Below are 25,048 nucleotides of genomic sequence, written 5' to 3'. Positions count from 1 at the left end.
TTGACAGCAGTGTGTGTGTGTGTGTGTGTGTGTGTGTGTGTGTGTGTGTGTGTGTGTGTGTGTGTCTGTGTGTGTGTGTGTGTGTGTGTGTGTGTGTGTGTGTGTGTGTGTGTCTGTGTGTGTCTGTGTGTGTGTGTGTGTGTGTGTGTGTGTGTGTGTGTGTGTCTGTGTGTGTCTGTGTGTGTCTGTTATTTATTTAGAAGTCTTATGGCCTTGAGGAAAAAGCTCTTCCTCAGTCTGCTTGTGCGTTTGTCTCATTGTTTTCGGTTGATTTGGGCTGCTGTGACAGCTGTCAGTTGAATTCTGATGCAAACCAAACAACTGGACCAGGACCCTGAAAAGATGGGTCTTGGTCCGGTTGGCACGGGACTCTGATGTTGTTGGTTTGTGGTGTGAAAGCTAAACAGACCAACCAGAACACTGTGTGATAGTAGATGTGTCGTTTTAGCAGGAATTTAGAGGCTACGGTTTTTTATTACACGGCTTTGTTGAATATCCGATTCTTATTGGTCAATCACAGCAGCTGCAGTCCGTTATTTCTGTTTAACAGACCGTTGCTGTGGACGCAGTTCTGATCTGACCACATTACTCCGTCTGCAGAAAGAAGTCTGGTGAATTTAACATCAGCTCAGGCAAAAAAACAACAACGTCATCATTGATTTCTTTAGTAAGTCGTTGTGTAATAAGCAGGATTCATTCACAATAATGAGCCGCTCGCTCTACATCATCCTTAACCCATCTGCTGTTAGGGAACCGTTGAGGAATTGATCTGTTTCAGCACATATTTATGCAAGATCGTATGGTAACCATGGTAACACGTATGCACATCGCCACCATTACAGGCATCTTTCCTGATGAATCCGGCAGTGAGAAGGATTCTTTTTTTATTATCATTTGACCTGATGAACTGAACTAACCCTGAGGTTTAGGTGGCAGACCTAGTTTTGTTTGTTTATTCATTGTTTTATGTAGATTTTAGTCTGTCGACTGTTCGTCACCGTTTCTCTGGCTTCTATTTTCTGGACCCTGGGCAATGTTCGCCCCCCGTTTCGCTCCCTCCCTCACCTCTCCTGAGCATGTGCTCGCCCTGCAGCAGCTGGACAATGGCGGTCTGAGTGGCAGGAACCAGGATGATGCTACCGTCTTCTCTACCGCACACCAGGCGCCCCTGAGAGGGGATGTACACGCTGGCTGTCACCTAAGGGAACAGAACAGAACACACGGTCAGGAACCAAACAGCCAAACTATAATTTAACCACTTACAAAAGCGCACTGCTACCATTAGTCACACTTCAAAAACGAGCCATAAGAACAATCAATAAAGCCGGGTATTATTCCCATACTTTAAAGTTCATTGATCTGGTGTATACTATCAAACGGCACAAACTGTGTTTAGAGCAAGAAACAAACTATAACCAGGTAATATTCAAACACTTTGATTTGACAGAGAGGAGGGTTACTGTATAATTTGAGGGAAAAGTTTCATTTTAAGATACCAGCTGTAAGCAAGACTTTAAAAAGTCCATGCATTTCAATTGTTGGTGTGGAACGAGCAAGGAGCTTAAGCAACGTCCAAACATGGTCCAGTTTAAAAAAAGGTACAGGGCAATGATTTTCAAAAGGTACAGGGACAAGGAAGGGCTTAAAAAACAAACAAACTAAACTGCTTTGTGTGTAAATATGAGCTATATATGCATATTTATGTGTGTGTGTGTGTGTGTGTGTGTGTGTGTGTGTGTGTGTGTGTGTGTGTGTGTGTGTGTGTGTGTGTGTGTGTCTGTGTGTGTGGCTCTGACATTGACTGAGAAAAGTGGTACCATTATACGTGTGTGTGTGTGTGTGTGTGTGTGTGTGTGTGTGTGTGTGTGTCTATCAGTCTGCTACTTTATATATATATATATGATAACATGTTATTCATCAAATTGTATAGGATCTATTATTGTATGGTTAGATTTACAAATTGTACATATAGTGGATAAAATACAGATTGCAGCAATCACTGAATTGTGAAAAAGGGGTCGGATTAATTAAGTGAAAAATTCCTCCTAGTCCTTTTCAGGCAGAGTTAATTGTATGTACTGTATGTTGTTACAGTTTTTTTTCCCCTCTTATTTGTTAAACTAATTTAATTTTGTATACTTTTGTATTTTGTATAATTTTTTGACATGTCCGAAATAAATTCAAAAATTAAAATTCAGTAATGTCAGTTATCCAATTATGTTAACTTTACTATGCTGCAATCAGAAGACAAATATATTGCAACGTCAGCTGTTTTCCAGATTTGTTCGTTTTTTAAATTAAATTTAATATACAATATATAATATACAGACTTTTCAACACTGCACTAAACACTGGTACTTTTGACAAGATAATAGAGCCTGAAGTCCACTACGTAATAAAACTTTTACTAACTTGTTTTAACTTTTATAAATAGATAACATTTTGAAGGTGCATTCTGCAAACATTGGATTTTGGTCAAGAACTTAAAATATAAGTGTCAAGTTGGTTCAAACCTTGATGGGTCCTTCTTTTCCAGGCAGAGCACTGAGCTGGTCGATGATCCCTGCAGACACGGGGCTCAACTTATCAAACGCCTCCTGGAGACTGATGGTGGACGTCACCTGCAGCTCTGCACAGAGACACACACACACACAGACACAGAGAGACAGAGGAAAGTGACTTTTGTGAAATCAAACAGTAAAATTAGAACTGAGAAATAATAATAATATTGAGAAGATTGATAGACTGATTTATACACACACACACACACACACACACACACACACACACACACACACACACACACACACACACACACACACACACACACACACACACACACACACACACACACACACACACACACACACACACACACACACACACACACACACACACACACACACACACACACACACAGAGACAGAAGTTAGTGGCGGGGTCTGCTGAGCTAGGAGTTTGTTGCCTTGCTTAAGGGCACCTCGGCAGTGACCAGGAGGTGGACTGGCTGCAGCGACCACTTCACACTCCGTACTTGGTCAATGTCGGACTCGAACCACGATGTCCCCATGGACTGCAAGGAGACCGATTATCCTGGCGGCAGTGTTTGTTATGCGTGCGAGTTTGTCCCTATTGCAGCGTGAGTACAAACGAGGCTGGGGCGCGGGGGGAGAGGGAGGGGGGACAAGTACCCTAAAGCCCGGGTCACGGTGCGGAAGCACAGTGTGAGTACGCCCTCACACTGCTTAAAGGTACTAGGCTTTAGCTGAAAAAACGGTTTTGGCCCCGGCCAGAAGGACAGTGTGAGTGCGCCCTAAGAAGATGGGTGGAAAAATGCTCGGGTACAACAGCAGGGGGAGATGAGTCCTTTGAGTTCGCGTATGACTGATGATGATGTCTCTGATGGCAGAATGTGAATGGGGGAAAAATAATAGTGCCTGAGCGTGTTTGGTAGACGATGGCAGGCTTGATATTGATATAACACACTGATTAACAAGTACACTTAGCACTTGTTCACATCAATTGTAATCTAGATGGATTACGATGTGAGATACACCAAGATCTGGGTGGCTCATCACCTCGACAATTCCTGGGAAAACCCTGATTTGTGTAAGAAAAGGGAAGAAGATTAAATCAAATTAAAGAGATAATACATTATCGTTTTATATAATTCATATCAGCAGCCTCTAACATTTATCTTTTTGGTGTTTTAGATTATCAATTTAGTGTTGTTGGTTTGATTGAACTAATTAAAAACCTATACCGACATCCTTTAATGAAGTTTAATGACAGTAAAACCTAAGGCTCAATTTGGTCTTTTTCTTAACCTTCATTAACATCAAATTCATATTCATCAAAGCATGAGACCTGTCAGAAACAGAACTTATCAAGAATTTGACTTTATCAGTCAACAGCGCCATGACACATTTTAGCCACAAGATGTCACTCAACCGCTGTGTTTCACCACCGTCTCTAGAGAACTCCCACAACGCTCAACACACCAACAAAAGCTCATCTGAAAAGACACGTTAACGCACTATGTGAAGCATATGCATTTCATGGAAAATGGAGAGAAATCAATAGGATTTATTATTAACCATGAAGGATAAAACTTAATGATTTCTTCTATGTTTTGTTGAATTGATAAAAGTAAATGGTAGAAATCCTTATCAGGGGTTTTCATTGATGAATAAAGAGGGATTATGTATAGGAAGAAGTATAGAATAGAATTACTTTAATGATCTCAGACTGGGAAATGATTTAATGTATTATTTAATGTATGTTCTTGTGGTTGTTTTCCTCTTTTGCACTTGTCCAAAATAAATACAAATATTTGTCTAAAACGGCCTTTTTAAGAACGGTTATTCAGTAACGTGACCTGTGGACTGTCATCGTGACCAACAAAGTAGTAATTCTTCAGTGGTAATGTGGGTCGTCTCTCCATTCGAGAGATCGGCGGAACTGAACACCGAATTGCTCCCTGTGCTGTGCATGGGTGTGTAAATGTGGTGTAAATGGTTAGATTAGATGGTCTGTAGATTTCCACTACCATCGGTGAGAATGGGTGAATGTGACATGTAGTGTGAAAGCGCCTTGAGTAGTCAGAAGACTAAAAAGGCGCTCTATAAGTACAAGTCCATTTACCGTTTACCACGTTAGCCTTACCTGCAGCAGTGGACAGTGGCTGCAGAGGCGAGGTGTCTGGGATGCTCCACAGGGACATCCTGCCTGCTGAGTCTCCCTGGATCAGCAGCTTATGGAAGGGCTCCCGTCGGCCGAAGAAGAACCGAGTCACGGGAGGGCAGATCAGGAGCTGGAGGACGGTGGGGAAAGTAAGATGAGTCAACATCTGAAAACCCGACACCCCCAAATCTCCCCATTGGAAACGCAGGTCTGGGGGGATTTCAGCCCGAAATTCATCAGAGCACATTCGTTTTGACAGAGTATTTTTCTCTTATTAGTGTAGTTTGTCATGCCACATTGGTTGTTAGTCTGAGAATGTGAAGCTGAAATGTTTTGGCTCTCTGGTTGGTCATACAAACAGCAACAACACACGCAAACTGAAAACAGACCCACACACCACTAATTCAGCTGGACGTCTGACTCCTCTACGGGCTGAAAACATGTACAGATCACTTGGTGGTAAAGTGTCTGACTCTAAGATGTTGTTTGGGGTTTACTGGTGCTTTCATTCAGGTAAGGGTTAATAGGACCAGGGGTACATGAAGAATAGCAGCAGACAAAATGTAGCCACTGTAGAATAAATAAACGATCACACCCTGCTGAATCTGCAATTGTTGCTTTACCCATCAGAACGTGTGCTAATGCAGCACGGAGGAAGGGCTGTTGGGGTACAGATAGGATGAGGGTCATGTCACTGAGGATAACCAACATATTAGTGGTCAGCGGTCTTACCACGTGCTCATGTAAACTAATACCTAAACTTGGATACGTCTGACCAAATATTTTAACTGTTTCCACCCTTTAGCTCGACTTACTCCCTATTAAAGCATAACATTTAACGATGCATGATATGAGGGAATAATGTGATTAGGTTGTTGAATAAAATTATATATTTATATATATTTAATTTATATACAAATTATATTATTGTGATTAAATAACAGATATGAAAATGTGTTCTTCTTTGAATATACTATTAAAATACAACAACATTATCTCCAACAAAATGAGCGTTAAACTAAATAATAAACCAATAAAAAAGGAATGTTGCATTGTGACAGTTTTTCGCAAAGTATCAAAGTAGTCTACTGTCGCAGTCTGTCACATTGTTCTGCAGTCTGTCACGTTGTGTCGCAGTCTGTCACGTTGTGTTGCAGTCTTTCGCGTTGTGTTGCAGTCTTTCGCGTTGTGTGGCAGTCTTTCACGTTGTGTAGCAGTCTTTCACGTTGTGTTGCAGACTTTCACGTTGTGTTGCAGTCTATCATAATGTGTTGCAGTCTTTCACGTTGTGTTGCAGTCTATCATAATGTGTTGCAGTCTTTCACAAAGTGCTGCAGTCTTTCACAATGTGTTACAGACTTTCACGTAGTGTAGCAGTCTATCATAATGTGTTGCAGTCTTTCACAAAGTGTTGCAGTCTTTTACAATGTTACTAAAATCAGCATACTTACATGCTCTCAGTGACAATCCTAATATTCTGATCATTAGCAGGTACAGGGCTACCATGTTTACCATGTGATTTTAGAGTGTTAGCATGCTAACATTTGCTACATACAACTTTTGCGGGTATGGTCAGGTATGGCCATAAACCAAACCAAAGTGGAGTGAAAATGATGGACAGGACGAAAGCTCAAGACCCTGTGGCAGTGTGGGGGGGGGTGGGGGGGTGGGGGGGCTGGGCCTCACCCTGGCAACTACACATTTTAAAGAGATGCAGAAGCAGGGAATGGCTGAGGTGTCCGGCGTGTACCACAATCAGTTAGTTCAGCTCACCTGAATGCTGTAGACAATCACAGAGTATGCAAAGTGCCACCAAATGTTGTTTTTTAAACAGACAATAACTTATCTACACACACAAACGCACACAAAGAAGAAGAACATCTTGATATAAGCTGTAAGTGGATAATTCTGACATCAGTGAGTGTTGTTTTGAGCAGACTGCCCTTGAGAGACAGAGAAGGACAGAGAATAAAGTGTAAGAAATTGACTATCAACCCAATGTTTAGTGTTTGTTTCCAAAGGCTCTGCCTGCAGATGGGTTTCCACACAGCAGCATTTCAGTTTTAATTCAATACCAAACTGGAATCACTCCTACTTTTACTTTTTTACCATTATATAGCTTCTGTCAGTTGAAATCATCACTTCATGCAGATGCTTTAAATGAAAAGCCTACAAGAACAGGGTCATATTATGTCTTTTGAGCCTCTTATCCTAAATTTAACAAGGTAACAAATAAACATGGAGGACATTTAGTTTGCGGTAACAGCAAACAGTCATCAGCATATCAAGAATTGAGAATGTTGTCCATCCAATAGCACTTTTTTGGACTGCATGTCACAACTCAAAGAAAAGTGAAAACTATCCGGTCTTTAGGTCTGATGTAACACCCTTTCAAAATACTATTTACAGGTCCAAACGCTCCATCGAACAAAGCAAACAATGACCCAACCTGTGAACAATTAGGATTACTTCTTTCTTCAGCGAGACACCTTTTATTGGATAGGATGCAAAATATCTTTATTCATTTTAAAACTCAGATCTGTTTAAACAACAGGGAACACTTCAGCTACATTGTAAAAATAAGAGATTCGGAACGGCTTGGACCCGGAAAAAGTACTTTGAAAGGGTGTTACATCACGACTTAAAGACAGGATAGATGGTTCCGACAACTAAAAACCAACCCACCTACTGCTCGCAGCTGGATGAAACAAACACAAAAAACATTTTGCCAAAAGTCTGATGGCCACACACAGAAACACCAGTTCCTCTTGTCCTATCTGTACCTGATACTGTATTTCTGAAAATATCAAAATATGTAAAGGTCTCTAGTTCAATATTTCCACACTTTTATGTCTACTATGGATCATTAGTGTTTATCATTTAGACTAACAACTTAAACAAGTTTGTTTGTAAACTTAAAACATAAAGTTACAGAAGCCTGGTAAAAAATAAGCAACCAAATGTATATTGTGTTTGACTCTGGGACTCAGCGGATCATTATTTCGTTAAAAAGCAGCTTGGGGACTTTGCATGCATCTTCATCAGTATGAAGACAGATGAGGAGGGCGATGGTGCTTTTGGAGGAGGAGTTTTGTTTTAGTGGGAAGAGAGCATGAAATCAGGTGAACCAGAATGAGTCCAGTCTCTTAGTCGGGAAGGAAACCCAAGAGAGGAGCAAACAAAACAGGCAGTTTACTTTCATCAACTCAGTGGCTTACACGTCTGTTCCAACACTTTGTGAACTTAAACTGTAGCCCTCAAACATTTTTTTTTGAAGTACACATGTAACCTATGTAATTACTTCTTTTGGATAAAAGGACCTACTTTTTTTTTTTTAGCAGACATTCTGCTGATTATGGCGTTCCTCCAGGGTCCATTCTTGGCCCACTGTTGTTTCCAGTATTTGTGCTACACTGTAAGTCAGGTCATACAGAACCAATATGTTCTCCTTATATCAGGGATTTCCACAGCATTTTATAGAGGAGGCAGCCCACCTCACCTGAAATAAAGAGCTAACGTCAGAAGAAATTATTATATTTTTAAAAAAATCTAATATTAGGTTTATTAAGCTTCAGAGAAAATTAGTAGTCGTGCTATATAACACTTATGAGATGCGTTAATGAGAGCAGCATGTCGCAATGTCTGGAATAAAGAATTTTATCCAATAGAGTCACAACAATATCAGGTTTAAAGTTAGGTTTGATCAGCTAATGATAACTGATGATATCATTAACAACATTACATTTGTGTTTTAGGTTTGAGTGTAAAGATGGTCCTGAGGTGGAATCGGTCAAATTCTGACTCCATTATAGTTTTCTGTATCTCATGGAAACAAAGATTTTTAAAGAACAAAGTAAAAGACAGGGACACACCTTTAAAGGGGGCATGAATCCTTAAATGATTTTTATTATCATCATTGAGTGAATCCTATTCGTCTATGTACTTCTTGGTTCTTACTCAACAATAAACTCATTGGCATTCAAATGCCAATTTTTGTGTTTCTGAAGATTTTTTTCTTTCTGTACTTTTTTCAAGAACATACATTTATAGCATTAAAGAAATAACTGCAAACACCAATTCTCAACTTGATTATGTTAGGAAAATCAGCATTAGTTGTGATTCCGCAGAGCCCTTTGAGCCAGACAAAACATCTTCTGAATTAGACCCACTAGGTACGCATTCAACCTTTCATTTTGTTTCTGAAACCCACCAATTTTTAAAATACACTACATGTGGCTGGCTCTACCTCCCTGTTTATTACCAAGGTGCAGGGTGAAAGTGAGCCACTGAGTGGATGTCGGTGTATTCGCTGCTGTTGTGACAGTTTGCTCCTCTCATATCAGCTCACTACCCTTTGGCTGAGCTGCAAACTCACAACTTCTAATGCAAAGAAGGTTTAAAACCTCACACTGATCTTAATTCCTAACTCCTGACACCCAGCTGTCTCCACCTGACACCAACCTGACTTAAAAAGGACCATACCACAGTCTTTTCACAGATTTGAGTAACATTGGTTTAAGCTCAATTCAGTGAAAATCAGAGCTTAAAACTTGTAATCCATCACAGTCAACACGTTATCTTAGTCACATTTATTTTTGTGGAGCAAAAATGTTCAGTTGATTAGAGGCGATGACATGATCAATTGATCATGCCACTGGCAGAAAATGTAATCACCAACAATTCTGATGATAGATTAATCATTCATTTATTTGAAAAGCCAAAAGATCAGATATTCTCTGGTTCCAGCTTTGCCTGTGTGGGGATGTGCTGTTTTTCTCTGTTGTATCAGTGTGAAGTAATATCTTTAGACTGTTGATTGAACAAAACAACAAATTTGAAGATGGGACCTTGAGCGTTAGGAAGGTACACAACTGTCTGACATTTTATAAACAATTAGCCAATTAATCATACAAATCAAATAAAAGAGTTTATGAAATTAGTCCTCCAACCTATTAGCGTCCCTACGTCCTAACACCTAAACGTAACAGTCACACTTTAAAGTGCAATTCCGGCGTAAAATCATCCCATGGTCTTTTTCGGCACTCATACACATCAAATAAGCCATCGAGAGTTTCTTTCGTGTATATACTTTTAGGGGAGAAATCCAGTAGTCGCTAACAGCTGTACATGGCTAACACTGATTAGCTCGGGGCAACACGGTGAAGGCATTAAAGCGTCTTTTTTAACCACTAATACTGCTGAAAATAACAGCAAACCTCTGCAGTAGCATGAAAAGAGTCCCTACACAGAAAACAAAGCACCAATGGGCTCCTTCCTTTGGGATTGACTTTGTAATCGACTTGAATGGACTTTACTATGAGAGGAGATGCTGCAGGGGCCAGTAGGTAAGTCTTTAAAACACTCTTTGAATAAACTCTGGGTTCACTAACTACGTTGTTGTTGCTTTTTTTCTCTGTAAGGACTCTTCTAATGCTACTGCAGAGGTTTGGTGTTATTCTGAGCAGTATTAGTGGTTAAAAAAAGCTGTTTTAATGTCTTCACCATACTGCCCCGAGCTAATCAGTGTTAGCCACGTCCGGCTGTTAGTGACTCTCCCGGATTCCTCCGTTAATAGTTGTTTCACGAAAACTGTCTTAATGGCTTATTTGATGTATGCAAGTGCCGAAAAATACCACGGGATGATTTTTCGCCGAATTTCACTTTAAATACGTGGTCAACGATGTGAAAACGGTTCCAGTTTGGTTAGGTTTAGGCAAGAAACCTACTTGGTTCAGGAAAAGATCATTGTTTAGGTTAAAATGAGTGTGTTTGTTACGTAACTTATGCATGTGAGAAATCGTAACTTAACTGACGAGTTAACTTGGTCAGTTAAAATAAGTCAACGTTGATTTTGGTTTCACACAGGACACAGACTGCAGTGAAAGTTCTGCGTTTGTTTGACCCGACCTCTTCCATACACAGACTTTGTCTCTCTTTATACTACGTCACCTGACCTCCTCCCATGCTCCTGTCAGAATTACTACGGCCTCTAGAGGTTGCCGCCATTATAAAAGGTAAATATGGGATGTAATAAGCTGTTTGTAAAAATGACCTATGTGGACGTTTATTTTGGGTGGTGGACAGTCTTTGTAAATGGTGATATACTAGAGTAATGTGGTTGCAGGGCAAAAAAAGGTGCATTCGAGTATCCTCTGACTTCTGAGACTTAATATGACAAATCCCATCAGTACAGGACATAATCAAATACTGTAATTCAGCAGTTATATAAAGAGTTAACACTATGAAGTCAATGGAAATACATGCTTGATCATTGGTATGGTCCTTAAAAATAGGTGTAAAGATTTTTACTTTCACCATTTTGCATACCTACATGTGAACTGAATACATGTGAACAAAAGGCTACTAAAGGGTTATGGTGTATGCGCTGTAGTTATGTCCGTTTTAGCTTTGAGCAGCTCAGCCAAGAAGGTGAACGTTCTTCTTCCCGCCTTTGGTATTCAGTGTGCGTTTTCTGGGGCTTACTGGTGCCTCTAGAGGCCGGTGGTGGTATAGCAGCTCAGGGGTGTAGAGCTCCAAGTCGCACCCGATGGCAGGGAGGCACATCACCTCCACAACCACCTCCTCCTCCTCCTCCTCACCTCCTTCTCCTTCCTTCTGAGAGGAGTGAGGAGGTCAAAGGAGGGAGGTGGCATGGCAGCATCCAAGGACAAAAACAATAAAGAGGAACAACAAAAACAACACAAAAGGCACAGACAACAAATAAATGCCTACAAGACAATAAATTATAAATACACATATAAACAACAACATACTGAAGAGCCAAAATAAAATCATAACTACACAGAACACACAAAACAGCAGGGGTCAGGCTCACGCACACGGATTAAGACTGGCCATTTAACATCTCATTTAAGACTCAACAGGTGCTGCAGGTGATAAGGCTCTTCTTAGTATGTAGTACTAGTAAAATGTTACGTTTGTAGAATTCTTTGTTATTATTATAGTCTCAGCTATAGCTGGTGTTCAAATAAGGGCCGAGTTTCAATTAAAGGAGCAGTGTGTGGGATTTAGAGGGATCTGATGGCAGAAATTATGTTTTGTTGAGTGTATAAACCCCCAAAACTAAGAATCCTTGTGTTTTCATGAGCTTAGAATGAGCCCTTTATGTCAACAGGGAGCAGCTCCTCTTCCAGAGAGTCTTCCATGTTGCACCATGTGTTTCTACAGAAGCCCAGAGCAGACAAACCAAACACTGGCTCAAGAGAAGGTCTTTCACATTTTACGTTAACTGAGAGCCACCATAAGTTCAAAAGGATGGGCGGGAGGAGTGATATTCAGTTGGTTACATGCCTCTAAATCCTACACACGAGTTTATGGTTTTATGCTTTAATGCACAGCATGAAGTCAAACAGTGCAACAACAGAGTTATGTAAAGCCCAGTTCAGACCAATGATTCGCAACGCGACAAAAACGTTTTTAGAACCTTGCTGGTAAATGTCGCAGCGGGTTGACCTGACCCGTCTCGGCTGGATTCAACCCGGCAGATGATGTGGCCTGGGATTCAGCTCGTCAAATCACCAGCAGCTGGTTTTAGAACGTAACGCACGTCACTTGTTTCAACAGCCAATTAAGTCTTAGCAAAGTTTGCTGGATGGAGGCCCAACGAGCGAGTGTGTGAGAGAGAGAAAAACAGATGAGAGAGAGAGGGTTGAGCGGGTAATACAATGAATAAGGAGAGGGAGCGCCATAGTGCAGAACATAGCAGTGAATCAGGGAAGTAAAATGTTATTTTCGCTGCTTTATTACAACTAGAAATGCAGCTGTAGCGTGTGCCTCACTAACTACGTCATCATTTATGTTTTATAATGCTACAAATTACATCCAGCTACTTAAAAAAGCCTGAAAAGTCAGAGGTTAGAACGGAAGTACACAGAGGCGTTGCTATGGAGATGATAAACCGTCTCCCCTCGTCTCACTGGTGTGAACTGGTTTCAGAACGTTGCAGTTTAAACTTGTGTCGTTGTGAATCTTTGGTCTGAACTGGGCTTAACAGTGTATTTTTTTAAATGAAAAGTGAATGAAAACAGAATTTGTGTTGAAAAACGCTTCTACTGCGATCGCTTTTAAGATACCATCAATGAAACATAACATAGTTAGTACATCTTTTTTCAGTAGCACCTCGGCCGTGGTTCCAAGCAAGTTGAACAGATACTAGAAGGTGGAGTTATAACGTTGCAGACCTCTGATTGGTCAAAGAGAACAAGACATAACAGCCATTTTTAAATAGCAAAGCCACCGTCAAAGGTGACCGCAATGTTTTTATTCACTTGACCTAGATGTTTATGTGGCACAAAAGTACACATTACATTAAGCAGTACAGTCAGTGCAGCGCCCGTCCACCACACAGTACATTACGCTGTACAAGTGACAGTACAGTGTCGGGCTGAGTGTCATGTTGAACATGAGGTCAGGGCACTTTCATGTGGTGTCGCTATGGCGATCAGCTGAGAATCTTTCCTACACGGAGAAGGTACTATCCGCAGCGGAAAACAAAATGGAAAAAGCAACTGGTAGCAGAAAATTGACTAGAGTCGAGCTGAACCGTGCCATGCAGTGGAAACGCAGCATGTGCCGTGACTGTTGTTGCACTGACAGCATTAGTGCTGTGGAAATTAAATTTATCAAGACTGTTTTACATGATGGAGGAAGTGTGTGAGTTAGTATTAACACCAAACGTCTGCTCCAGCTCAGTGATCTTCACGTGGAGATGTACTTTTTAACTGTGAATGTTACACCTTCTCTAGAAAGTCGGAGAATAAAAGAAAGCCGATGGTTACATGATATCCTTGTTGTCAATTTAAATTTAAAATTTTTCTTTTTATCTTATTTTGTCTAACAGCACAGTGTAACCAGCTCTGGGGAAGGGCCGACAACATTTCCAATCCGTCAAGGACTCCATTTCCTTCACACCTTTTAAAACGACTCAGTCTAATCCATGCGCATGACGTGAGCCCTGATGATCCTAAAACACCATCAATACAAATAAAACAGTTACACCGGACGACTACATACAGCTGCATGTAACAGATGGAGCCGTTGCACACAGCAAGTCCTATATTTACTGCTTACTGCAATGTAGAAATTTAGAGGATCATTTTAGCTCGCATCGCGTTCACTGGATTATTTAAGGCACATTTTGCAGCGACAGCCTGCCGTTTTTCAAATGCTGCTTCACACGGGGAGCTGTCGACTGCACTGAACTCTGACAAACAGCCGTACACTCTCTCTCCACTTTGAAGATAAGCAACTTGATCCGTGACGGGATGTCAATCATGCGCAAAGTCATGACAACCATATCAACATCAGCAAGGGTACAGCATTTTTTCCTCTGTTCAGTGCAAGACTCAGTTTTCAGTGACAGGGATGAAAAGGTCAAGGGCTGTGTTTCCATGGAAACCAGCTCAAGCTGGTCTAGTGAAATACGTAAGCTATTAGCTTGTAAAATGGCACTTTGGGGCACTGACTTTGATGAATCTACTGTTCATCAGACTAGAAATGAGACCAGAGTTAGCTAGCTAGGACACCCGCGGTACTTCTGCGCCACTCCCCGCTGCTAGGAGACTATTTTTCCAGGAGGAGAGCGGGATGGCAGCCCTGTAGACGAACCTTCAGTTAGCAGCTGTAGCAACTCAAATTTGACTAGCACAAACCCAAACGGCAGGGGTTCATAGCAGGCTGGGTCTAACCTGTGTGACAGCACCCAAAGAACTGTATGTACTTATGTTCCAAAGTGTTAGTTACACACAAAAGGGTCCAGCAGTGTTCATTTAACCACGCTAGTCAGGTTAGCCCAGCTCATATGGCTAAGATCATCAGTTACATTACTTCAAGTATAACTTTAGCTCCGGTACCCCAACCAGCAAATCATTAGCAGAGGAGTGCATTACTGGAGGCAAACTTTGGTTTAAACTGTGTGAAATTCACACTATGAGGTAAAACACAAATAGGTCCGTAAAAAGTAATATCGAAAACAGCCACAACGGTACCATAACCTTTGTTTCTGGTGTACAGTACAGCACTTTCATGTCTGTGCAACAATCTGTTTGAAATATGACTTAATATAGAAAGAAGTCAGAAGCTTAGTTGACAGAGGGATGATGGAGGGCCGACCTGTTTGTCTGAGCGGTCTGCAATGCTGTAGACCAGCGGAGGGATGGAGCCTTCTTTGGTTTTCCCAACATCACTGCGGAAATGCTCACTAGCAGGCAGACAGCTGAGGAGAACACACACACATACACACACACACAAACACACACAAAGTAGTAGTTTACAGAAATGACCAGTTACCATTGTCCAACCTTCTTGATGCTTGTAATGGTGTTATTGGTCCACTAGACTCCTTTTGTCGCCCTACTACTAGGAACCTAGGAGTTATCTTTGATTCTGCTTTGAAATTTGGCACACAGATGAGTTTGATTGTAAAATCTAGCTTTTTCCAGTCAAGACTACTAAGTTAGGTGAAGCCTATGTCCCCATACCTGACTTTGAGAGGGTGATCCATGCATTTATCACCTGTCGCCTTGATTATTGCACTTCTCTTTATGTTGGAGTAGACCAGCAGCCTTTGAACTGCCGACAGGCTGTCCGAAATGCAGCAGCATTCACTGGCTCCCTGTCCAGTTTAGGGTTAAGTTCAAAATTGTATTGTTTGTTTGTTTTTAAAAGCCTCAATGCTGTGGCCACTCCTTCTTTATCTGACTTCATTAAGCATCACACTTAAGCTAGAGCTTCGAGGTCTAGCAGCCAGTTACTGCTGGTTAGCCCCAGATCCAAACTAAAGAGCAAAGCGACAGAGCATGTTGTGGCCCCTAATTTATGGGATGCTTTACCCCTCCACATCAGAGCAGCTGACACTCTGGAGCATTTGAAATCACTTTTAGGGGCGCACTCCCACTGTCCGTCCGTACCGTGCCCCGTGCTTTAGGGTACTTGTCCCCCCCCTCCCTCTCCCCCCGCGGCCCAGGCCCGTTTGTACTCACACTACCTGGGCCTCGGCAAATGCTTCTTGCTGTCCATACGTCATCACGGCGTAACACGTCACGCGCATTGATGACGTCATCGTGATGCGCCGCTTTGTTTCCAGATCTTTCCATAGACCTTGGAGTTTTTGTGCGTCTTATCCGACTGCTTTTGAATCTTTTCATCGACTAAATCTGCAGTAAACACTCCACCTCCGCATCACACCAACGTGAACCTTTCCTCGCCATTGTTTTAAATGTCCGCGCATGGTCCCTCCTTCTTTTTTCTATGTCCCACAGGCGCACATAAACCAGAACCACCGTAGGCCTCGTGCTCGTACATGTGCAAACGTGCTTTACAAAAGCCCACCTCTTCCAAACAGGCCGTGGCCGGCAAGCACTCACACTGGTCAAACGAACTAGACTTTAGCCATGAAACATGTTTGGGCACGGTACGGATGGACAGTGTGAGTGCGCCCTTAAAGACACCTCCTCTGGCCTACAACTCACCCTGATCTGTTATTTTCATCTTTTAGTTTTTATTTGTTTTACCTTATCATAGTTATTGTTCTTATTGCCCTATCTAATTGCCAATGTTGATGATTTATGCCATCACATGACACGGAGCAGTGATGTGAGAGCCAGAGGAGCTGCAGGTTTACCTGGGGGGCAGCTTGTAGATGTAACTGCAGCCGTCTTCGGTCCAGATGATGACTTTGTCCGCGGCGATGAACTCTCCCCCGGTCCAGGCCTGGTCGTTGTCACTGGACACCGAGCAGAGCAGCGAGTAGTCGCCTGCATCAAACACCTGACACACAAGAGAAAGAGATGCACAGGGTCCAAAATGTCAATTCCACGCAGTGCTCTGCTCCGGTACCGGGGTGGCTGTACTGCTTAGTGGTAATGCAGGTTCTTACCCTCCAGTACTTAGAGCAGACAACCAGCAGGCTGCTCTGAGTAAAGGTGCAGAAGGAAATACTCTGACAGCCCTGACAGTAGATGGGTTTGGACTCTTCTTCAAACACAGGGTCCAGGTCCTGAACACACACACACACACACACACACACACACACACACACACACACACACACACACACACACACACACACACACACACACACACACACACACACACACACACACACACACACACACACACACACACACACACACACACACACACACACACACACACACACACACACACACACACACACACACACACACACACACACACACACACACACACACACACACACACACACACACACACACACACACACACACACACACACACACACACACACACACACACACACACACACACACACACACACAAACACACAAACACAAACAAATTAGAGCCTAAACTGATACACCAATCAAAAATTAAAAAAATTAATAATTACGAGCTGATATTAGTTTGTTTACTCTTGAAAGTGAATTGCTTGTGTGTTCATCTATTATTCTAATGTTGAAGTATTCCATAATAGGCACAGCAATGCGGAAAAGGCCCGGGTTCACTTGGACTTGCGCGGACACATTTTTACAGCAGTATGCACACAGGTCTGACACAAGACCGATGCATTTGTTTAATGACCAAACATCTGTAAGGCGGTGTACCTGCATCCTGCTGACCTCAGCTGTGATGATCCAGACCTTCAAAATCCCCGTCACTGACACTGCCACCACTGTGTCCTCTACAGAGAGACAGAGACACACCAAGTCAAATTCAGTCCCTCATGGTTAATCACACAAACATGACTACACTTAACATGCTGTGTGACATTAATCCCCCGAACTGCATCTGCTCCACCTGTGTCTCTCACCTTGTGTTCGGTGGGATCGGATGATGCTCATGGAGCTGATCCAGTCAGGAGAGATCTTGGACACCAGCGAGTACAGGACCTCCAGGCTGGTGGCGTCCACCACAAGGATTTCTGGGTAGTGGCCGTTGCAAAGAAGACGTCCCTCCCTCTCAGTGCCGATGGTGAACTGATAGAACTGGGGAACCAAAAAGGAGGACGAGAGGCAGAAAGCAACAGATGAGGAGAGGAGAAAGTCAAAAGACCTTTTAGCCTTCCACCTGCTCAAAGGGGCAAAGGCTCACACTTATGCTTTTAATGTGACACATCTGTAGGATGTCTTGATTTTCATTGACAGTAGCTACATAGCAATTGAAAAAACAGCAAAAGAGCAGAGTGGTGAGTATAACATGTCTTTATTGTACTGGTAGAATCAGTGCTTCGGAAAATATTGTACATGATAATGACTTTACCTAACTTAACTGTTTGTGCTTATACACTGGAGATCAAAATTAGAGAGCAAAGTACTAATACTTGATTTATTCTGAAATATTGATATTTGTTATTGTTCAGAATTTGTTAAATATCTGCTGTGGCTATACCACTGTGAAGATTTCAACAATTTTTTCTTAGGGCTATAGGATACAAAAATCTCTGGAAATCCTTGGTAACAAAGTAATGTGTAAGAAACCCACTCCAGTTATTGAACTGTGGAAGAGAGTGAGTCAGAATGGACGCAGATCAAACCAGAGCAGTGTGAGAAACTAGTGATGTCCTGTGGGTGCAGATGTGCTGAAGTCATTCAAAGCTGTGGCCTCTACACTTCCTGTTCATTTTTGAATCCTAGAGAAGAAAACATTGTTGAAATCTTTTCTTCTGACACAGTGAACACTGTTCTCTAACTTTGATCACTGTTTTTTTTTTCACAAAATAAAGGTTTTTGTTGAAGGGCCTTGGTTATTTAAAAACATGCTATTACAGCCGGGGTATAGACACAGTTGATATTTTATCAAATTCTGAACAATAAAAAAAACAGTATTCCAGAATAAATCAATATTTATAATGTGTTCTCTAATTTTGATCTCCAGTGTACGTGACTACAGCAACAGCCAAACTACATGAGGAATAGATGTGCAGCGCATGTAGACAGGGATATGGGGTACAATGGGGTATTTATCTTCCCGTCTTCCTCATTTTTAAACAGATTGTACTTGTTTTTTTACTCAGTTCTATGTAGTTTTTACTTGTTGGAGGGCAGTTTAGAGGGGGAGAAATATAGGAGTCACGTAGAACTACAGCTGTGCCACGCAGGCCCCGCACGGTGGCCCCTGTAGCTGCTTCAATTTCATATAATGACGTGCTCTGCTGTGGGCATCCTGTGACAATCTGTATACGCAGCCCATGAATGTTTTCTGAATTCTGGCCTGTATTTGAAAATTTCAAAGTGCTCTACTCAATATACTGAAAAGAAGTGGGTTAGGATTGCCTCCACGCGGCTCTCCCTTCTCCAAATGTGAAACACCAACATTTTTTCACAGCCACATGCACTAACATGCACACGCGGCCAGACCGTCGTCTGTCACAATGAACAACAGAGAAGCTTGGAGGACAACACACACAGAGGAAGAGTGACTTCTCTGCTCAGGACACCATGACTCCACTATTATATTTACAGAGAAAATATTTTTTTGCTGCTTTTTTAATGTTGTGAAAGGCGAGTACAGTGCCTTTCAGGTGTGTGAGTGCGTTTCTCACCTGTATGCCAGTGTGAGCACAGGCCAGCTTGGTGAACTCAATACAGCGTCCATCGTTCACATCCCATAAACACATCTCTCTGGAAACATGAACAAACTGAAGTTAGACATAAAGGAGTGAGAAGAAAAGGACCTGCGCTTAAACACACATCCTGGGGTAGAAGTCCTCAAGCAGATACCTATGGCCTTAACCATTTCAGTAGAGATTAACAATGTTACAATCTTCATGCGTATCAGACCTTGTGTATATGCATGAATGTTAATGTATACAGTAGATGTCTATTATGCACAAGTAGGTATGAGTATAGACAGGGTATGTATGGGTAAGTGTGTATGTGTGCATGTAAGTGTGTTGCTAATAGGGTTGCAAAGAGGCGGACAATTTCAGGTAAATTTCTGGAATCTTTCCAGAAACTTTCCAATGGAAGTTAAGCTGGGGAATTTGGGGAAAAAAATGAAATTTTATGTAGTCCACAGTCTCAAATATGTGGCTGCAATAGTCTTATGCTCTGGGCTCAAATATATGGCCTCAATAGTCCAGGGTTCTAGAAATCATCTGATTGAAGAATGCACGGTGCATGAAGGGGGCGTGGCCTCAATACCCCCCAGGAAGCAGCATGCTCTGTGCATGTGATCGAGGAATAACATAGATATAAGTGTACTTGCATGAAAGCTGGTTGTTTTAGTCAAGATTATGCTAAAATATATTTTCATCAACTATATTTAAATTGCTAAATTGAAGAGCCCACCTTCATGTGTACACACGTACAGTGTGTTGTGTATATGTATGATGTGTGTCTGTAACCTGAGATCAGTGTTTTAGCCTAGGATACAGATGCATGCAATGGACTTGACATGAAAACATGTCTAACTTCTTTCTGATTATTTTCTCTTATGTTGTTCTTTAAATAACTAAGACTACAAAAGTGTAGAACTAAGCTATTTTGCAACATGAATTCAATTAAGTTATTCTGTGTTATTAGCAAGAAATCCCCATGTATATGAAACTCACCCGCTCTCTGATGCACTGACAATGTACTGTTTGTCAGTGCACGCACTCGCTTTAGACAGACAGGTAATGGAGGCAGTGTGACCAAACAACATGGCCCTGGGACAAATCTGAGCAGAAAACAAAAGAAGAGCTGGGGGTTTAACAAGACGATAGAAAGCACAGTAAATAACACACACCACACAACACACGCACACACGCACGCACGCACGCACGCACGCACGCGCGCACACGCACCTCCAGCTCAGGAGTCATGTCCCAGAGGCAGATCTGTCCGTCATGGCAGCCGGTGATGATGGTGCTGAAGTCGTCCATCACCAGCAGAGTGCTGATGCAGTGGGTAGGAGCCGTGCGGCCCCAGAGCACTATGGGTAGAACCAAGTTGTTCCCCGACATTATGCTGTTGTGTCTGAAAGTGGAGAGGGACAGACAGATAGAACACAGACAGACAGACTGAGAGATCAACATGAAAAAGATGAGGCACTGATCAGAAGACTAGCAGATGCCATTGTAAAAAAAATGTGTTTCATTATAACTTGAAATGACAAATTCTGTATTTTCATTTATTTCATTCTATTGTTTTATGTTTGCAGATAAGCTTGATATTCGATGTCAAAATGAAGGATGCACCGATTCTGAGCCGATACTGACCTTTAAAATAGCAACTTGGCCAATAGTCAATGCTTGTTGTTGTCGTTTATGTTGATTTTGTTGTTGTTATTATCAAAGAAATCTTCATTATGTCAATAACCCTGTCACACTAAAACATCCACTGTAACTATCAATGAGGCTTTATAACGTTATATTGACAGTTTTTCTACCGTGTATGCAATGCATCATCACTTTCCTGCATGTTGCAAACTGTATAGACATATGTAGTACATGTACTGTGTTGGTCTATGTTGTATCAACCTTCATATATATATACATTCAATATTTATGGAAAATTGACCTGTAAAAAAACATTGTATGTTACCGATCATTGTTGCTTTTTTTAATGATTTACATCTACTTTTTTCACCTCAGAGTTTCACCAAGATGTGTTTATTTTGAGGCTACCTGTCTTTGTTCAGCTTTGCAGTCCTTCTCTTGGCTTCAGCTTATGTCTCTAGTTCTGTTGGAACTGTGTGGAACATTGAGGGCAACGGAACCACACTCGCATCCCTTGTACGTTTACAACTACATGGCCAATAAAGCCGATTCTGACTAATGTGTTTCTTTTCCCCCAAGGCTATGGTAACACAGAACCAACTGCCTCATAGAAAATGGGCCCTTTAAAAAACGACCTGGTAGGTTATTGAATGAACAATCAGTCTGTCAAACTCTTGCCGGAGTCGGAGAAAAGTAAAAACATATTTTCCATCGAGAAAAACCTTCGGTGCCATTCTCTTCTCTCAATTTAAAAAAAATACTGTCAAGTTCTGATCAACTTCATCTAAGCTAACCTCTTCAGCAGCAGCTGTTTTGAACGAGCAGTCCCCTCTCCGTGTCATCATCACCCCTCAACAGCCAGTAGAGTTTTCCAGCCGTGCGCAGGTTCGAGGTACTAGGAAAAAACAAAACCCAGGTCTGCAAGCTCCGTAAGGCAGAGACTAAAACACCCGTGTATCGCTCCTCCAGACAATCAAAGGCTCAAATGAAGAGGTTGTCCAGCGCATATTGAGGGGTAAGAGACAGAGGTCAGGGCTGAGGACCGAAGCTGGAGACAATATGGCCAAGGCGTCATGGACAGTACATATGATGCCAAAGGTGTCTCTGAGGAGGAGGATGGAGGGAAGTCTGTGAAGGCAACTGATGAAGGCTTGGACGAGTCAGATGAAGACTGTCTTCCTCCTACTACATAACACCTCTCCCAAGAAACCGGGGCCCACATATGGTTTGTGCTCAGCCTGTCACAATCTCTACCAGAAGGCAAAGAAGATGAAAGCACTGATTTAACAAAAAAAAAAAAAAACACACGCAGACAATTATCCAGAGTATCTGACATGTGATCTGTGGTCCTGGTCAAGAGCTGGAGAGCAAGAAGGCTGCCTAATGCAGGAGGGAAGCTTTTGATCCATGTACAACTGGTTAAAAAAAAAGGGAAGAATGGTGCTAAGCAACCTGCGCAGCATGCAGGACAGGGAGACTCATCAGCCTGCTTGAGGCCGCATACTTTCCTTCAGAGTAATCTTAGATGGCGTGTGAAAGTACCAGTGAAAAAGGAGAGGGAGAGGACAAGAGTTGGTTCTCAGGGTCCTGGCATCACTAAGCAGCAGCGTCTCCTCCACAATAATCCCAGCCAACACATCAGTGTTACATCAAGAAGTGGACGATGGAGCAGCAGACACAAATCTGACTGACTGGGTTGATCCCCTCCACAGTCACGCTGGAGAGGTCCCACCCAAGCAGAAAGCACCAAATAAGACAGGTGGATTCAAAGACTTGCTTGCTCAGTTGCGTGGCAACAGCAGCGATCGTCACAGAAAGAAATTACCAAAGTGACTGACCCTTTTTAAGCCACGGTTTATCAGCTACGGTATTCAAGATGCAGCTTTTATTTGTGATGTTCCTTGTTTAGCCTGGTTATTATTCTGAATCCGTATTCAGTCGAAACACTTGTTCCTGTTTACCTGCGGTCACATAACTGCACCTAGGGCTGAGTTTATTGGCAAAGTACTGCATGTTGCATTTAATTTTTTCTAGAATTTCAAAATAACATTTATTTAGTTTCATTCAACAGAACAGTTGTGTTTTTTTGTTTTACATTTATGCTGTTTTTACCATATCCCTATGACAGACAGATTTAACATTTCCATCCCCAGTAGATCTGCATGAGCACTTTTAGTAAGATTATCCAGATGACTAGCTGTGTCACAGTTCAAAATAACATACTAATTCAATGCAGGTTTTGAGTGGGTGGTGGTTTCACCCTAGAAAAGTGACAATGCAGCTCACAGTTTAGCATCCCCTTCGTACACAATAGTAAGGAATAATGGTATCTTTTTTATGATAAGGTCATACCATATGCATTTAGTGGGTATGGATTTGGGACAGAGTGTATACCTACCTTTTCTCTATGAATGAAAAACACTGTTTACCAAGAACAAATGAGTGACTATGTATTAGAAAAGAAACAGCCAGTAGATCTTTACAGGACACTGACTGGTGGTTAACCTGCCGAGCCCCTGAAGTCCCGAAAGGTAATGTTTTTTATCTTTTTGTGCACAAGATAATAACATATTATGTTCATTACTTGCTCATACGAGATAATGAAAACTTGTTATACCAACTTGTGCACACAGGATAAGTAACTTGTTTGCACCAGATAACCTATTATGGCAATAACTTGCTCACACGAGATGACAACGTATACCTTGTTAGCATAAGACACCTTGTTATTATAATAACTTCCGTGTACAGAATAATGAACTTGTTGTACAAGATAATAACTTGTTCGGACAAGATCACCTGTTTGCACGAGCTAATAATTTGTTATAATAACTTGTTCCCATTGGAAAACTTGTTTGCTCAAGATCAGAGAACACGCATGGTTTTCTTGAGACTTGTGTGTGAAAAAATACAGGGTTTTCCGGGACTTTACCGTATATATTAACGCATTACTTGGAACCCGACAAGATGCATTTTAATGTGACATTGCATTGCGTTTTATTTCGTGATATCGCGAGAATTATACTGCTGATCAACAGCCTTGGTCCTTATTTACTTCCTTTTAGTTGATGTCATTCACATTCAAAGTAAAACGAATAAACTGGGACACATTTAGAATGATAATCTTTACTGTGGAATGGCTGTGACGTGCTAAAGATGCTAACACGCAGCATGTTAGCACATTAAAATGAGTACAGACAATGTAGTAATTAACATGACTTAACGCAATCATTGAGGACCTTTCAAGTGATTACCGTCAGTCACGTCATAGCTCTAGTCCTACACGAATAACGCTACGTCAATTAATCACGACTCACTGTGACGAAGACAACACACAGCAGGGACAGTAACCTTTGCTTTGACAAAAGTAAACAACACACAGTAACTTACGGACGTTTACATCATAACACCGACTGATCGCGCTGCATTAAAACAAATGAACGTTCAGGCTCTGCAGCAACGTTCAGGGAACCACGTTAAAAGGTAAAACATCTAATTACATTAGGTACATGCAGCCGCTGATACATGGGAGACAGTCAGCAGCAGAGAATCCTGCAGAGAGGTTAACTAAAAGCTAAAAGTCACGGTTTGCAGACGTTAGAGGACGGACGAACGGTGCAGGTCTGTATGTGCTGCTAACGCTGAACTATACCTGCAATGTCGCGACTTCCGGGATAGCGACCTGGCTAACTGAACCAAAACACAACGTTTAAAATGGTTTATACGAACCACAACAAGTCCTACTGGAACATATCCTTCTAATGGAAGGTCTGTCGACGAACGTTTCCCCCTCTTGGAAAATAAAAACAGCTACGGTCCTCTTTTTCGTCTTGTTTTCGCTGTTTGTCCCCCCGACGACACGATCTGTCCGGTCAGCTGATCACCTGACAACTGAGAGCCGCATCCGGTCTCCGGAATTCAAAGTAAAAATCCGCAGTATTCATATTCCGAGCATGAGCACAAAATAACGAATAACCATCGTTATTTATACTAGTATGGATGCATTTTACATTGACAACAAAACAAATGAATACAAATACGTGAAGTAAGGAAACCATCCTACTTAATGCCCCCATTGACAGAAAATAAATAACTTACATTATATCAACATCATTATTTATTTCTGCATGTCTTTATTTATGTATTTACTTACTTACTAATTAACTC

General features: G+C 41.8%; 1 protein-coding gene across 1 annotated transcript in view; it reads right to left on the bottom strand.

Moving 5' to 3' along the window:
• wdr7 (WD repeat domain 7) overlaps positions 1-24,747 on the bottom strand; it is a 139,591-nt gene extending 114,844 nt beyond the window's left edge. The window contains exons 1-12 of the mRNA XM_083929896.1: positions 24,611-24,747; positions 20,468-20,639; positions 20,234-20,340; positions 19,223-19,301; positions 17,492-17,666; positions 17,286-17,362; positions 16,580-16,699; positions 16,325-16,470; positions 14,815-14,917; positions 4,666-4,813; positions 2,514-2,629; positions 1,066-1,198 (exon numbers count right to left, since the gene is read on the bottom strand). Of these exons, the coding sequence (XP_083786022.1) occupies positions 1,066-1,198; positions 2,514-2,629; positions 4,666-4,813; positions 14,815-14,917; positions 16,325-16,470; positions 16,580-16,699; positions 17,286-17,362; positions 17,492-17,666; positions 19,223-19,301; positions 20,234-20,340; positions 20,468-20,626 (1,363 nt within the window). The 5' untranslated portion in view covers positions 20,627-20,639; positions 24,611-24,747. The remainder of the gene's footprint in view (positions 1-1,065; positions 1,199-2,513; positions 2,630-4,665; positions 4,814-14,814; positions 14,918-16,324; positions 16,471-16,579; positions 16,700-17,285; positions 17,363-17,491; positions 17,667-19,222; positions 19,302-20,233; positions 20,341-20,467; positions 20,640-24,610) is intronic.
• Positions 24,748-25,048: the final 301 nt, after the last annotated feature.

Source organism: Echiichthys vipera (genome assembly GCF_963691815.1).
Source record: "Echiichthys vipera genome assembly, chromosome: 16".
Classification (NCBI taxonomy): domain Eukaryota; kingdom Metazoa; phylum Chordata; class Actinopteri; order Perciformes; family Trachinidae; genus Echiichthys; species Echiichthys vipera.
The sequence above is the reverse complement of the archived record's forward strand: the minus strand, read 5'-3'. Positions and strand labels throughout refer to the sequence as shown.